At 45.6% G+C, this 16,509-nt stretch overlaps 1 protein-coding gene across 1 annotated transcript in view; it reads left to right on the forward strand.

Annotated features, from left to right (window-relative positions):
* Window positions 1–16,509, forward strand: part of LOC109852831 — a 104,016-nt gene that overhangs the window by 81,031 nt on the left and 6,476 nt on the right. The window contains exons 5-11 of the mRNA XM_020424356.1: window positions 5,799–6,156; window positions 6,481–6,870; window positions 11,563–11,825; window positions 13,757–13,925; window positions 15,084–15,195; window positions 15,606–15,700; window positions 16,242–16,409. Coding sequence (XP_020279945.1) covers window positions 5,799–6,156; window positions 6,481–6,870; window positions 11,563–11,825; window positions 13,757–13,925; window positions 15,084–15,195; window positions 15,606–15,700; window positions 16,242–16,409 — 1,555 coding nt within the window. The remainder of the gene's footprint in view (window positions 1–5,798; window positions 6,157–6,480; window positions 6,871–11,562; window positions 11,826–13,756; window positions 13,926–15,083; window positions 15,196–15,605; window positions 15,701–16,241; window positions 16,410–16,509) is intronic.

Here is a 16,509-nt window from a genome sequence, read left to right on the forward strand (position 1 = left end):
GTCCTGTGAGTGTCACATAAAACGAAACGGCCCGGGCCTCTAGAAACCAGAACCGCGTGTACGAGTGACATGCCCCGTTTTTGCCGCCACGCGGCTTTATGTCCGACACGTATCGTCGCGCGTTCTCGTTTGTCTGAATTTACGATTATATGGAAGACCGTAAACCGGCGAGCGGCAACGCCCTCGTTTCGCGCGAAACTTCGCGTGTTGTCCGCGGTAGCGCGTCATCTCTTCCGCAATCGCTCGAAACCGCGCGCGAACGAGTCGCGTGCTAAGGGCGTGTGACGAGCTGTAAGAATGAGATGTAGGTTTCGCGCAGATATGAGATACTGAAATATTATTATGTTGAAAGAGAAAAAGAGAGAGAGAGAGAGAAGAACGTTTACAGAAAAATTATAGTAAGTTCAGACACAAGATAAAGTACGTTCTTCGGCGTGAAAAGTGAATTATTTTAATTTTGTTCTACAGATCGCGTTACTTTTATTTTTTTGCGACAGCCTTAAAACATCTTACCTCAAACTAAATGTACCAATTCGGCAAATTTGAATCAAATGCAGGAAATTCCAATGCATCAATATTAAAACGTTTCTATTTTATTTTTGTCATCTTTAGTTGATGATATTGACTGTAAAAAATTATTCAACATATGATAGATACCGTAATAAGATTAGAATCAAATGATTAAGGACACGAAAAAACGTACTTCGAATCATTTCACGACTAAGTATTAAACAATGCAAAATTTCTCATTAGTATAAACTATGTGACTTTAATATATAAAGTTGTTACTTCGCGACTGAGGAAGACTCTTATTAGAGTTCGAAACGTTTTGCACTCCTTCAATGTAATATATCTTTTATGTAAAAAGATTGAACATCCAAGCTCGAAACTGATCTTCATTATATTCTACGGTATAGTGTTTATTTATTAATTTTCTGTGCCAATTACAGGATCGCGCTCGTACAACGTTTTAAAAAAAAAAAACTTCTCGCGCCATAACGAGTGTAATACATTCTCCTTCCCACACGATATGCGTGAAATATTTCTTCTCATTTTCACTCGCCTTTCGAACTAATTGAGTTATCAATTAAATAATAAATCACGTTATATATTTCCGTCTGTGTAAAATTTTTTTTTTCTCACGAAACCGATCTCCATAAACCGGAAAAGGGAAGCGAACAGTCCGCCAATTACGCGAGTCGCGACAAGTATGTTGTCGACAGTTACAGTGTCGGACAACATACTGCGGAACTATAAGGTTCTCGATTACCCGGGTAAGAACTGGCTCGCTCGATCGCCAGCTCGCGGCGATATTATCTCGTTAGCTCGAATTTACGATTAGAAAACACCGTAACGCGCCGTCTGTTTTGTATCACCTTACGGGTTTTCTGCCTGCAAGATCGTCAAGCTCGCGAGCGCGGGAACGCTTCGAAGAGAAAACGGGCGAGTCCTGGCGACACTCCGCGGGGTCAGAAGAGACACTTTGAATGCGACATTACATTCTTTTCCCCTCGGCTCCGATCGTCGCGAACGAAGTCAAAGATCATTTAAGCGCGCAGCACATTTTCGCAGGAGTTGATTCACGCACGAACCAGATTTCGAGAAACCGGATCGCCTCATAGTGTCTCATTTGCAAAACAGGAAGGCGTGGATCAGAATGCCGAGGACAATCTGCGAAGGTCTGAGAACCGGGGCGAATCTCCATAAGGCTGTGTTCCGTAATATCGGCGACCGCGGTTAACCAACGACGAAATTCGAGGAGTGTCGACCCCGCGAGATGTAACAAGACGGTGTAGAGTTTCGCGAGTGTAGAGTTTTGCGATTATTCGGCGACGTTTTGCGGTTTTGCGCACCCTGCAAACGCGCGCGCGCGCGCGCGATTCCGTGAGGAGATCGGCAATTCTCCTTCGTTGGAAAATTACCGAGTCGCGGATAAAATTATCGCGCGCTCACGATCGTTCGATGTGTACACACACATCTTCGGAATTTCTGTGCGGAGAAAACTTGGCGATTTTTTGCGTCGCGATAATCCGCGCGTATCGCATATTACTCCGTGAAATACAAATGAGATGGCTCGTACGCAAGAGAGCCATAGATGAAATCGCGGGGGCATTAAGTCCAGGGTCAAGGGACGCTTCATAATTCCCGAAAGCCACCGACGATGATGGGGAACGTGTTCTGAGAAGCGCGCGCGATTCTTCTAGGAAGTAAGTAAAGCACTAGAAGAGAGAAGCCGCGCGCGAGCGCGGTGACTATCGTGAGAAGTGGCAGACGTCGTCGTCGTCGGTCACGCCGCGCGCATCTAAATTCGTTCCTCTCGGATGTACGTACCATACATATGTACGTACATACGGTATGCATAACGTTGACATTGCCGCGAGAGTCTCGGCGGCACGTGCCGTAAAACTCAGGTGCCGACGTGCGTGCATGCGTGTGCGCTCGTAAAGGCAAAAAAAAAAAGAAAAAAGACGCCGTAAGACGCGAGTATACGAGAAGCCCGCCTCAGACGCGAAAGATGGAAGGAAAAAAAAAAGCAGACCGACAATAATAATCAAAGAAGTGACCCGAACGAGTGCCGGTAGAGCGCCACTTTGTCGGACCTGTCTTTCGAGTTTCGTCTCGTGCCACATATGCGCGCAACAGGTCCGTCCGCCTTTACGACACGCACACACACACACACACACGCGCGCGCGCAATGAAAATACGGTCGATTTCCGGTTTGAAGAAATGTCCGATTCCGGTTCCGCAAGCGGGTAGTACCGCAAGCAGCGCGTCCTGGCGCCGCAGGTTGCTCGACGAGCCGCGCTCGTAGATAGGTTCCCCGAACACATGCGTGTACGCACACCGTGTTCGCACAAAACAGCGGTGCGACCCTGCGGTGACCCCGGCGACCTGCGGGTTCACGTGTCGGGGCCGTCGCCGCCGCCGTCGGTGCGAGTGCCGACTTGTCGTCGCTAATGCCGCACCGTAAGCACGTAATTGCTTCTTGCGCGCGTATAAGAGCGCACGGTACGCGCGTTGCGCAGTTATACGCGCAACACGCTGCGGAACCCTCTCTCCCCGACGGTGAAAAAAAAAAAAAAAGACCGCGCGGAATGCCGCGGCGCTCGCGGCGTAATTTACTCGTTTGTAGCGCGCGAGCGCGCGCAACGGGGCAGAAATTCGCACGCGGCGCGTACTGACCCCCCCGGAAAGACGCGAATACCGCTGTAATAGACGAGATTTTTCATCGTAGAATGGGAAAAGAAGGTAATCCACGATCTTCTCCGGTTTCTTCGATGACGCGTTTATTGCGGTTTGTTGCGCGATGTTCCGATTTTGTGATTTATCGCGCGCTTCTTATTTTTTCGTCCGCAATGTGATTAACGAGAATTCTCTCCGTGTAGCGACACGAATGCTCGGACACTGCTCGGTGATACGAACGCCTGGACGCGCACGCGCGCGTAGGTAGCTCTAACGAAATAGCCGGCCCGAAAGCGAGCGTTGACCTCTCCTTCGTTTTATGTTTGAACCCCCTCGCTGCTCTCTTCTTGTATGCTCTTCCTCTTCTCTCCTTCTTGTCTGACCACTAACATTCGGCACTTAACTCCTCAACGCGCAGCCGCGAAAAAAAATACCTCGTTTCGCACGTTGTTCAACAACACCGCCGAGAGATTTATTCCGTGGCTGTTTGTGATTATGAATGCAACACATTTTTATGTCTATGCAAATTGAAGCAAAATGTGTGAGAGAAAATTTGAAAAAACAATGTTCTCTTTGAACCTTTCGCAAACAGACGAGGTAGCGCCTTCACAAGCAATTCTCTTCTGCCTTTTGTTTTTTAATTAGCAGAAGCTCGCGCGTTTCTGAAACCTCGAATGAAGACGTTTCGATGACAGTTGCACAAAACCGAGAGAGAGAGAGAGAGAGAGAGAGAGAAAGAGAGAGCGAGAGAGTTCAAAACGTCAGTCAGAGACTCAGTCTGCAATCTGACACCTTGCGCGTCTATACCTGAGACCAAAAACTTTCCATATCGAGTTTCCCAAGGTGGGCGCACGCGAATTTCTTTTTACATCGCGCGTTCTCGGATTAGCATCGCATTATCGGGGAAAATGTTTCTCGCGAGAAAACGTCGCGAGAGATCCATTTCACGTAAGCCGAATTCATGAGGCCGCCATGGCCCCGGGTTATGAGTGCGGTGAGCGCGTTCTCGTTCGCTTGTGCCGTAAGAAGAACGTGCCCGGTCTCGTGATCAGAGATTCACCCGTTGCCTTTTCCCCGTCACGGTCCCGAGACCTATCCGCACCTCTTCAGGCACAAGTGTGCCGAGGGCGACGCATCACACGCCGGATAGTCTCTTTCTCTCTCTCTCTCTCTCTCTCGTCCTTCCCGCATTCATTCTTTTCGTCGTATGCATTGCGGGGCAGACGAGAAACAGGAATGAGAATGTGGAAGTGGGAGAGACAGAGACGGGATGACGAGAGATCAGGTATCAAGTGTAAAAAATTCCATTGTACGGAAGCATCTGACCGTGGGGTAGATACCGTGGCAGCGCGAGAGGATAGAGCGAGATAGAGGGAGGGATATGTACTTTTTTAGGGAGAGAAAGGGTTAAGGAGAGAAAGAGAGAAAAACCCGGCATAAGGTTTGCCAGGACGTGCGAGGGGAGATTCTTTACACACGGAAAAGACGAAGAGATGATAGGAAAAAGGAGAGAGAGAGAGAGAGAAACGACGTGCACCGAGAGCGTTGGCAGTTTATAAGGGTCCCCGTTATTGTGGATACGTATTATCATGCTAAATATAACATGTTAACTACTTCGCATAATATCGCGGATCCTCTCGATTCTTCTCGGTACGGTCGATCGACGAATCGCGTTCTTTCGCGCGCGCGTCGGAAATTTTATTGCCGACTTCGGCAGATGCAGCTTCGCGCGACGGAAAGGAAGTGTAGCGCCAGTTTTCCTCGTCGATTTTATTCGCAGACGGAGAGCAATAAAAGAGAAAAAAACGCGTTGGCATTTGTTCCAAGTTGGCAATTCAATTATCATTTCAATGGAAACATATATGCTAGCTTTAAATATAACAGCACACGATAAAACACGTGAAGCATTTTGAAATAGAAATTTGGAAACATTTGTGCGTGTCAATCCTAACAAAATTAATAGTTGTTGAAGCAGACGAGTTATTTTGAACTCTAATGAAAAAATATATTCGGGGATAAAATTAGTTACTGGTCAGAAAAAAACTGGTCAGTTTTTCTGTTTAAGTTATTCGACTTCAAAAAGTTATATAATCTAAATTTATATCGATCTATATGTGTTTTTTCATTAATGTAACAAAAATTAAACATAAATGTTCAAAGCAAGTTTAGTATATAAACTTGTCGATCTGAAGAAGTTCTAATTCAAACCTCCTTATCAAATATTTTACAGACAATTCTTTCAGATTAATTTTAATTTAAGAACAAATATAGAATATATTGCATTATATTGAATTATAAATTATAAATATAGAATATATTGAATCATTTATATACGTATAAGTCAGCTATATTTTAGTAGCTTTTTTATATTTTTATGTTTATTTTTGTTTAACTAACCAAAACAAGTCAGACATTGATTATTTTGCAATCACTGGCCAAAAACAAGCGTCGCCTAAACTTATCAATTTCTCTGATAAAACAGATTAGAAATATCGATTATAGAAATTGCTAAGTAATTAGGAAAACTGACCAATTGCTAGCCAGTTACTGATTTAATTTCTATCAGGAAAGTGGCTTCGCTTCTTTGGATTGAACGATAATTCTTCATTTTGAAGGGGTGTAATGAGCCAGAAGCTGCTGGTACAGGAGGCGCCTGGCTCCGGTTCCGCCTCGACGAATCGCATGGAGGCCGGAGAAGGCGCCGGAGGGGGAGAGCTGCATCATTTTCTCCATCAGTACAACCAACAGTCGCACAGTCCCGGTCAGAATTTGCAGGGCGGTATTCCGCTTCCGTTGAGTCCGCAATCGTTGAGACACGACGGCGCCTCCAGCGCCGGTCTCGGGGTCAAGAGGGAGCCAGAAGATCTTAGCTCGTCCCGCGGGGCCCAGCAGTCTAGCAAACGACACAAACAGGTACAGCCCGAGAGTCCTACACCACCGGGAATGTATCATCATCATCAACATCAGCTACAGGCAAGATTTATGCGATCATTGTTAACCGCAATCATGTTCTTTCAAAATCCATAACTCAATTTACTTTTAATCAATTTGTTTGACGCACAGCGATGAGTAGTCGAAACTTCTCGGCACTCTCAAAGAGAGAAAAGCTTTTTTTCAGGTAAAAAAATCGCGAGATATTTTTCACGCACATATACACACACACACACACATATACACAAACATTCGTCTTCTTTCCGTTTCCTCGGTTTTAAAAATTGATCGAACGTGTGAACATTGTGAACGTCGAAAGCGATCGCAAATTGTCGCAAAACCGCAATTCGTGCGTGTGTGCAACAGGTGCAACAGTACGGCAGCCCTTACGATCCATACACGCCCTGCAGTCCGCGGTTGCAGTCGGCCGCATACTCATCCACGTCAGCAACCGGGACGGGGAACCCGTCAACCACCAGCGGTCTCCATCAGGAGGCGACGACGGTCTACGTCACCGGCGACGCGTTGCCTCCACTTGCCTCGTCGAGCTCGACTTCTTCCTCGTTGTCGACCACGACCGCTTCGTACACGAGGTACGAGGTTGTACCAAGCTCATACGCTACGACACACGCGATACGCTCGTCGTCGAGTAGCAGCAAAGTCCTCACCGTTGATCTTCCTAGTCCTGATTCTGGAATAGGTGCCGACGCGGTTACACCCAGACAGGACCATCATCCGCCCACGGCGATACATCAGGTGAGTTTTGATCGACCTCGTCCTTTGGCCGACTTCGATGTTCAAAGTTTATATTCTATAGACGCTAAGGTTGTTGATCCGGAGAAGCCGCGATTCGAAAATCTCTCCTCATCGAATGTTCTATACGGACGAGGGAATTTTACATTCGTCTCTCCGTGACAAAACTATTACTTCGTCGTCGAGTCGATCGACCGGGATAAAGTCGTAAACGATTCGCGTTTACATAAATTACAATCAGCAGAGGCGATCGGTACGGAAACTCTTCGCTGTCTCGTCAGCGGAAGGATCAGCGAAGTTTAATGGGCTGCTGGGAGAATTATGAGATACGCACGAAGTAAGCGTTTAACTACGCGGGGATGCTCGCTGCCGAGTTACGCGAGCAACGAGCTCGCGTCATTAATCGCGCGGGAAAAATTCGCGGGAGCCGAGTCTGTTCCGGGACAACCGTAACTCAATCAAAGCGAAACACACAGGAAACGATCGTCTCGATCGCGCGCTATCGTTTTCAATTCGCTCGGTCGGTCGCGCAAATGACTCCGGTCGTACAAATGATACCTCGCCCACGGCGCCCATAACGCGATCGCGGCGCAATTAATTTCGCGGCGCGATATCGTAAATATCGTTCGTTAACGCTCGACCGCTCAAAAGACACTTTTGTACGTTAATATATACGGTATTAACTGTTATCCTATTGCGAGCGCGGTGCACAAACACACAAACACACACACACACACACACAACACGTACACTACTCGAGCGCGATATCGCGCGCTTCGGTCGGTGTATATCGGCGCCGCGCATGCTATCGTTTTCAATGCAATTTGTCAAGTAAGTGCTTTCGCCCACAACGACGCGCCTCACAGCGAGCGTCGGACTCTCACGCGATTAATTTCCCATGTCTCCTAAGCGGTGCGTACACCGTGTGCCGTGTGTACGCGTTATTACGCGTAAAGCGTTCTAATACCGACAATAAGTCGAATGCGCGTATGCGACGCGGCGATTGCCGTTGCGAGCGATTTGTTGCGAGAGATCTTTGCCGCGCGCGCGATCAGATTGCCGCCGATAAATTCGGACGCTATAATGCTAATTCACATTTCGCGTAAGACACTCGAACGAGGGAGAAGCACGCGTGGATTAGCGCGAAATTCAGAGTCGTATATTGAAAAAATAATAAAGCGAACCCGTTCCTCCGGTCGCGTTTGTCGCGAAGCTGCAACTCACTCGTTACACAGAGACATTTTTCGCCGCGGCGAAATGTTTCTCGCTGAACCGATACTCTTATCAAACGTCAATTAGAAGTCGATAAATAGAGTTGCCGTATAATCGCGAAGTTTTGCCGCGACAAAGTTATTCCCGCCATTTCGCGCGAGTGATACCAGCCCGCGTTGAAGTAAAGTAGCCAATCGAATATAGAATTTTTTTTTTTTTTAAGCGAACGGTTTTTTTACACTTCAGCACATTTTCACTTTTTACACGTAGATGTTTTAGAGACGTTGTGGGATTTTTGTGGGCGGAACTAGTTCAACCGGCCACAATATTTAAAGCCAAACAGATCGTTTCGATTTGTACACGTCGACGTTAACGGCTTGATCGTTGTTAGACGCGGGCAATTCGTCATCCGCGCGTATTGATCTGCGCTCCGCGTATCTCCGCTTCCGAAAAAAAAAAAAAAAAAGAAAAACATTAATCACGCAACAGTAGCAGCGCGCGTTGCAAGTCATTGAGATCGCGGAATACGAATTGGAAAGCACAGGCGGCTCGTTCACGCTTCGCTCGTTTTGCGCGCGCTCGGGGTAAAATCCACCGCGGGATGCCAACGACGGTAGGAATTGGGCGTCTCAAAGTGCTACTGAAAACCGATCCGCTCGCTCGATTAACGCGCCACGGGCGCAATTAAAATGTTGATATTCGAAGCAGTTCGAATGCGCACATTTACGGAGAATTTTTTTCTCATCAGAGCGCTTGTTCCGTAACTAATCTCGCGCTTTCCATCGATGCCGATTTTCGCGCGCGATAACGTTCCAGAAGTCGACGCGCGCGTTCTGAGAGCGGGTAACGCAACACTCCAATTATGTTCGCGAGAGAGCCATACGTCCGTCTGCTAAATGAATTCGGTGACTCGTGATTGCGCGCAATTTGCTTCGCGAAATATCTCGATTTTACCCGGCCGTTTGACTCGATAAAAAAACTTCGATATTTCTCTCGCCGAGAATGACGGTCTCGTTCGAAGCCAGTTTCGCTGGAACGCGATATCGCGGCATTCAAATCGAACCGTGGCGATTTTTTTGCCGCAACTACATCGGTTTAAAAGGATTTTAAATTCTTTATTTAGATATTAAATATTTATCTCTAAGCCGTCGACGGGACGCGTGTTACACACGACAGTTTTTGCATTTGCGTCAGCGACACTTGGCGCGCGGCTTCTCGGGTTTCTCGCGAAACGTTGATTCGATTACCGAGTGGCGGAGTGACATCTCAATTAGAACGGTCGTGTACCTCGACGATGGAACACGATAAGTAAATAAATCGCGCGCAAATCGTCGGCGTACGTTGCACGCGCGACTTGTTTCAATCGCACGGCGACGCCGTGGAAATCGCAAAAATGTTAGCTCATTAAATCTCATTCCTTCCATGCGTGCGTGTAATTTTTTTTTTTTTTTTTTTTTTGTTTGTATAATAATGAAATATCAGAGAGAGAGAGAGAGAGAGAGAGAAAGATGTTGTAAATAAATCAACGTGCGAACGTGTCGTTGAAAAGAGATACACGCGCGTTTAATTAATTTTATTATAAAAAATGTGTGGTTAAAATACTATGAGATTGTACGACGAAGATATGTATCTGAAAGATATATCTGATAATTTGTCACATATCTCAAACAAGTTGCGTTCGACATTTTTGCGAAGGGAAATTAAATATATTGACTTTTACGCGCCGCATAATTCCAACGCTCGTACGTGTAAAAACTTCCGAAACGATGAATAGCTTCCGACGTATATTCAGCGGTTAGCGAGAGAAACTTGGCGAGAAATAAGTCGCCGTGTGTATTTTTTTTTTCTTTTTTTTTTCGGGACGACAGAGAGTTGAGGTAACGAGCTGCGGTAACCGCGTGTTGCATTGAAAAATAATAACAACTGCAGGCAACGCGTAATCGCATGAAGACATATGAGGGAATAGGTCGTTCGGCAAGCCGCATTATTAACAGCCGCACGCGTTTCCAACGCGTGCGGGTTTGTTTGTGCGGTTTGATTTTACGAGACCGCAAGAAGCTTCTATTCTTTCTTTCCGTTTCGCCTTCGGCGAATAACCCGCGATCGGAAATGAACGGAAAGCACGTGATCATTAGCATTAAGTGAAAATTACCGTTTCTTTCGCCGCAACTCTTCTTTATTTATTTTTTTTTTTTTTTTCACATCGAGCTATTAAGATTTGTTTACGGCAACGCGGCGCGTAATCGACGACGGAGCGGAGAAGAAATCCCAAGGCGGATATTCTCGAAATAGTCACGTGAAGTCGCGTGTTTGCGCGCGGTTAATCATTTATCGGGTCCAATGATCCTGTTAATCACGCGGTTTGAAATTTATTGAGAGGAGGACGCGCGGAATAAAAATCCGTAATGAAATGCATTGATATGCAAAGTAGAACGCGGACGTGCGCAGATATTGAATCGCGATGCATCGCTGATATACGGTATAAACAACGCCGGTAAATAATTGCGTCGTTACCAGCTTTTTAAATACTAATTACACCGTAATCAGTGAGCATTTAAATTAGTAAGAGTGCTCTTTGCGTTTGTGCATGCGAACGTCTTATCTATAACACGGGAGCGGAAAAAGAAACGCATGTCCCCGCCATCTTCGCACACTGTACATTCTCTTATCGATGTCGGTGTACGTTACTCACAAATGCTGCTTACATGACGCTAATCATTATTCAAAAAAAAAAATAAAAAAAAAAATAAAAAGAAAACAATTCATGACGCTTAATTTACTACTTTATCGCAATTATTAATTTTGTTTTAAGTTAACCCTCTATATATTTACTTACAGTTAGACGGAAGGAGAGAATGGTAGAAGTAATGCTTGGAGAAAATGGAGAGGGAGAGAGTTGGTTGAGAAAGCTGGAGGAGTGGAGAAGAGAGAGCGGAAGGAAAAATGAGAAGAAGAATGAATGAGAGAGTGGAAGAGGGAGAGGAATGATATGGAGAATATGGGAATGGATGGAAAGAGCGACGGAAACGGAGGTCCCTGAGAGTAGGGATAGCGTGTGTGTGTGTGTGTGTAAAATAGGATAAGATAGGTTAGTTGTAAGAGGCGTAGTATAAGATAGTTGTAAGGTATATATATATATATATATACCTTACAACTATATATATATAGATGTAAGCTAGTGTAAGTTGTTGATTATAAAATTGTAACCTTAAGGGGAATCAATAAAGATTATCTATCAATCTATCTACTTACAGTTAGAGATTGTTAGAAGAATTTAGTGATTAATTAATGAAGCTTCTGGAAAAAGTTCAAAATTGAGATAAATCTCAAAGCTATAGTCGTAATGTGATTCTCTCATTGTTTGTGTTGATTCTCTTTGACGATTAGCACGCGATTGCAATTTTTATATTGATAATTAACGAATATATCGAGCAATGTGATTTGCGTTGTTCTCACCGCGTTTGACTAAATTTCTTTTTCCAGTCCTCGTTCGACTATACAGAGTTGTGTCCTGGCGGCGCGACAGCCGGAACGGCGGTGGTTCTCGAGCCCGGTGCCGTGATACATCACCAACCTTTGCAACTGCAACTGCAACAGAGTCATACCGCACAGGCACAGGTGCAACGTAGCGGTCTTGTGTCTGCGGGTGCGACAAATCCGAATCCAAATCCGACGCCACCGAGGTCGCGGCCCTGGCACGACTTCGGTAGACAGAACGACGCCGATAAGATTCAAATTCCGAAGATGTAAGTAAATTGTGTAAAACAAAAAATAAACACGACGGGCAATTGAAATTCTTTTTTTTTTCGAAACTAAAACACTCTTGATAAATTATACTCGAATCTTTAGAGAATAAATACTGAGATGTTATCACGACGGTGTTATTTCTCTATTTCACAAGAAGGTAAATATACTCAACCAGTCTTCCGCCACAAGAACTTCCTCTATGCCTCTCGATCCTTCACGTACTCTTCATTTCCTTCACGGTACTTCTCGCATCCGCCTTGCCGACTCGCTCTTTCATCTCGCGCGTATCTCCTGCCCAGCGATCTTTCGTATTTCCCGTTTCGCTCCATCCGCCTCTCGTAATTTTGCTGCTCCCATTGTTAGATCGACCAGCGGCGCTGAAAATCCCTTTCTCTCTCTCTCTCTCTCTCTGCTTCTTCCGAACCCACCGGCGCGGAATGAACAACGATGTTAAAGTTATTAAGTTGCAGCCGAGCTTCGTTTGGGATCTCTCTCGCGAAGAAAGAAAGAGAGAGAGAGAGAGAGAGAACGGACAAGATGCCCGGGGGTCGGTCCGGACTGAAAAATCGCACGTCTGCCGATGACTCGTAGCGTGAAATCGAAATGTCAAGAGAGAAGTAGCCTCTCCCTCTCTTTCCGACTCGGATCCGTTTTCGTTTTCGCGAACGGAAGCGAAACCAGAGAGAAAGACAGACGCAAACAGATAAATCGAGTCTCTTTCTCTTTTTTTTCTCTCTTTCTCTTTCTCTCGGGACATGGTAATCTCGCGTAACCCACACAGAGAGTTGTAACAAAGTATATACCCGGGTTGTATATCGGGTAGGCGGCAACGGGAGCGGGCACTAGAAGGAGCGAGCAAGAGGACGTTCACCCGCCACGGTCAGTTATCGCCTCGCTCGCTACGCACACCGCCCCCGTCGCCCTCTCTCGCTTGCGATCGAAGAAAAAAACAAAAACAAAAAAAAAAAAAGAAGGAAGAGAAACGGCGTGATAAAAACAAAAAGAAAATCGCCTCATCGCGCTTTTGCGCGCAGATAAAAATAATCGGCGAGCTTTCCGCCGACGACAGTAGCTTCGGCTTCTCGAAGATCGGGAACCGAGGAACGGCGCCGTAGCGATTAGCGATTTTCCTCGATCGCGCGCGGCCTACGATCGTTTTGCTCTCGTTTTTCCTTCTCCATTCGCCTCCACCGTGCGCGTCGTTTTGTCCTCCCGTGTCTTATATATCTCGCGGTCTCTCTCTCCCGGATTATGGGCGTTCATTTTTCATAGGATATCGACTGCCCGCCGTCCGCCTACCTGCCTCGGCGTAGCCGAGGCGGAGATAAGCTCGATTAGAAGCGCGATTTTCCCTGGGCGAGGTTGATACGAGTCCCGATATACACGTTCGTCGACGACTTCCTTTTTCTGAGCGTCGCGTCGCATTCGCGCGGTTTCCAGCTTTCCCAGGCCTGCTCGCGAGCCCTTCATTATCGTTCGATTAACGATCGGATATATTTATACTCGATCGCGCTTGTTTATTTTCGCGATAACGCAACGTTTTAATTAATAAACATTTTTTGTCGTTCCGTTGAGTTTTTCACTCAACGTCACAGTAAACGCGAGAGGTAACAGCAACGCGGGATTCGCGATCTTTCTCGCTCTTTCTTGTGCGAATACACAGAGAGAAAGAGAGAGAGAGAGAAAGATAATTACGCGATAATCGCGCGTTAATCAGTTTTCTTGAGCATTTGTTTGCGAGCTCGTAACCGCCTATTAAGTTAAACGCGATTTGATCTCTCGGCGAGTGCGAAACGGCCAGCTGCATAATGAGCGGAGGAAGGTGGTCTCTTAAATATGCAACGTTTTTACGCACTGACGCGTGCTAAAACGTCATGTGTATTTCACGCCTCTTATTTACGAAGGAAATCTCCCATTCCGATCTTTCTAGCTTTTCGGCCTTTGGATTCAAGTACCATTTGGAGTCGCCGATCAGCACGTCGCAGAGACGCGAGGACGACAGAATAACTTACATCAACAAAGGGCAGTTCTACGCGATCACGTTGGAGTATGTCCCCGATCCCGACAAGCCACTCCTCAAGGCAGGACAAACAGTCAAGGTGAAAACAAAAAGAATAATTGCCCACTACTGTGTTATTATTATTCGCACAGCGTTATCTAATAGAATTACCCTATGCTTTGACGCAGGTAGATTTTATGCATTTCAAAAGACAGATGCGTGCACGCCTCTTCAAGTTTATAATTCGATGTATAATAAATTCAGCACGAGTTATGAACGTTCGAAGTGAATTCAATTCAAATTGTTACGTGTATTAATTTATACGTTTAAATAAATAAAATATTTTATTTCGCTCCTTTCACAACGAAATACGTTTTCGTTATCGCGCGTTTTAATATCCACTTTATTTAATTAATATATCGTGACTGTGTCCTACACGAGTCTTTGCGAGCGACGATGTGATCGTTAGCGCTCGCGTGAGCGGAGCGACAAAATTCGCGGAGATGATCGGCAGTGCATCGCGGCGTGTCGAAAGAAGGAGTCAGACGGGATCGTTTGTTCTCGCGACTCTAATTGGCAACCGCGCGCTCGCAACCGTTAGCAATTTCCATTCTGATAAAGGTGGCGGTTACTCTTTTTCCGCGACGCGACGAGTTACGACTTCCTCGTTAATTGCTAATCGAGCTTCGTCGGGGCGTGTGTGTAGCGAATTGAACGGTATATTCGCGGCGCGCGAGAGAGCCTTGAGGGAGATCGCGCGCGCCGCGCACGCCCCGCGTAAATATAAAGTGTAACCGCGTAACGCGAGCCTCTTATTCACGGGTTTTCTCTCTCTTTCTCTTCCTTTCGCGCGCGCCCATATTTCCTCCACGCCAGGTCCACCGCAGTTCTCTCTCTCTTCGTCCATTCACCCGAATCACGAAAAATTCCTTCCGCCGTCTCGCGGCGTTCGCTTGCTCGCTTGCTCGCTCGCTTCGTTCGCCGCTCGCGGCGAAACGCTCACACGCCCGCGTATGTCCGCTCGAGCGTGCGTCTGTCGCGGCCGATGTGCGTCTCCGCGTATCACTGCACACTCGGATTGATGGCGATACCACCACCGCCGCCGCCGCCGCCGCCGATCCGGGTGAACGAAAATCCGAAAGTCAACTTTGCAAGAATTTGTTCGTGCAACTTCATACACACACATATGTCAGAACACAATCAAAAATAAAGATAAAATAAAACAAATCCTAATGGGATAATTGTTACTTGCGCACAGAGCGTGGTGATGCTGATGTTTCGCGAGGAAAAGAGTCCCGAGGACGAGATTAAGGCCTGGCAATTTTGGCACGGCAGACAGCACTCGGTCAAACAACGGATTCTCGACGCAGGTGAGATATGTAGTGGACTTTAGAGACGGTTTTTTCTCAACGTTATTTCTCTCGAGGCGAGATAAGTACAAAGAGAATTATATAGAGAGAACGATTGCGGACATTTACTTGCGCAGATAGCGATGACCGATAATAGCTTTCTCTTTATTATTAACAATGCACGACGACAAGAACTCTCTGTACAGTGTGTTAGCGATCGATTAACTCTTTAATGATTTTTTTTTTTTCTATTTTCTTGCTCACAAGCCGCTTAATCTGTAACGGACCGGAGGTAAGATCTTATCGCGCTTAGTCGCTCCGTTGCTTCAATATTTTATCTTAAAGCGCGTCTTACCCACAGTGAGTAGCATTTCGCTACTTCATATTCCTCGACATGATCAATAAAGTTTGAGTCACGTCCGTTGTTACAGACACGAAGAATAGCGCCGGTCTGGTGGGTTGTATAGAGGAAGTTGCACACAATGCAATTGCCGTTTACTGGAACCCACTCGAATCGGCGGCAAAGGTAAGCGATCGATAACAAAACTACTAAAAGTGTGTATCTAAAACACAAATCAAGGAACTTTCAATGCATATTGTGCGTCAAGTAAAGGCACGCAGAACTGTTCGTTTGGAAACTTTTTTGTTTTTAAATATTATAATAAAACTGCACGGATGTGTTGTTAAAAGACACATGTAGAATAATAATTATAATTATTATATTCTTATTAAATGCAACATAAGCGTAAATAAGAAATAACTTGAAGTTATATACCTAATAGACGAGACTACAGCTAGAAAGTTGTTTGAATATTGCCTTACTTGAAATTTTTACAATACGCATGTGATAAAAATAATTTTAGTTCAGTATATATATATACCTTTGACACAGAGGCATAAATAATTTTATAGAAAACATTGGTTTTGTTCAATTGTGACACGCAAAATAGCTCGAAAAAAACAAACTCTGATCCATCACTTATTTTTCTACCTATTGCACGTGACATACCGTAGACTATTTAGCGCGGGAATGTTAATAAAGCGATATCTGCTTCACTTCTGCGCAGATAAACGTAGCTGTACAGTGTCTCAGCACTGATTTCTCAAGTCAGAAAGGAGTGAAGGGCTTACCGCTACATATTCAAATTGACACGTACGAAGAACCGACCAATACGCACTCGTATCAGCCGCCCTCCCATCGCGGCTACTGTCAAATTAAGGTTTTTTGCGATAAGGTGCATTTTTCAGTTATTTATCTGTTTTTTTTTCTCTCTCTCTCTTTCTTCGTGTGTATTATTGCCGATAATACGCACGAGTAATCGCGTTGAAATCGAG

This window comes from Pseudomyrmex gracilis, unplaced genomic scaffold, assembly GCF_002006095.1.
Source record: "Pseudomyrmex gracilis isolate BER0280 unplaced genomic scaffold, ASM200609v1 scaffold_37, whole genome shotgun sequence".
NCBI classification, from domain to species: Eukaryota; Metazoa; Arthropoda; class Insecta; order Hymenoptera; family Formicidae; genus Pseudomyrmex; species Pseudomyrmex gracilis.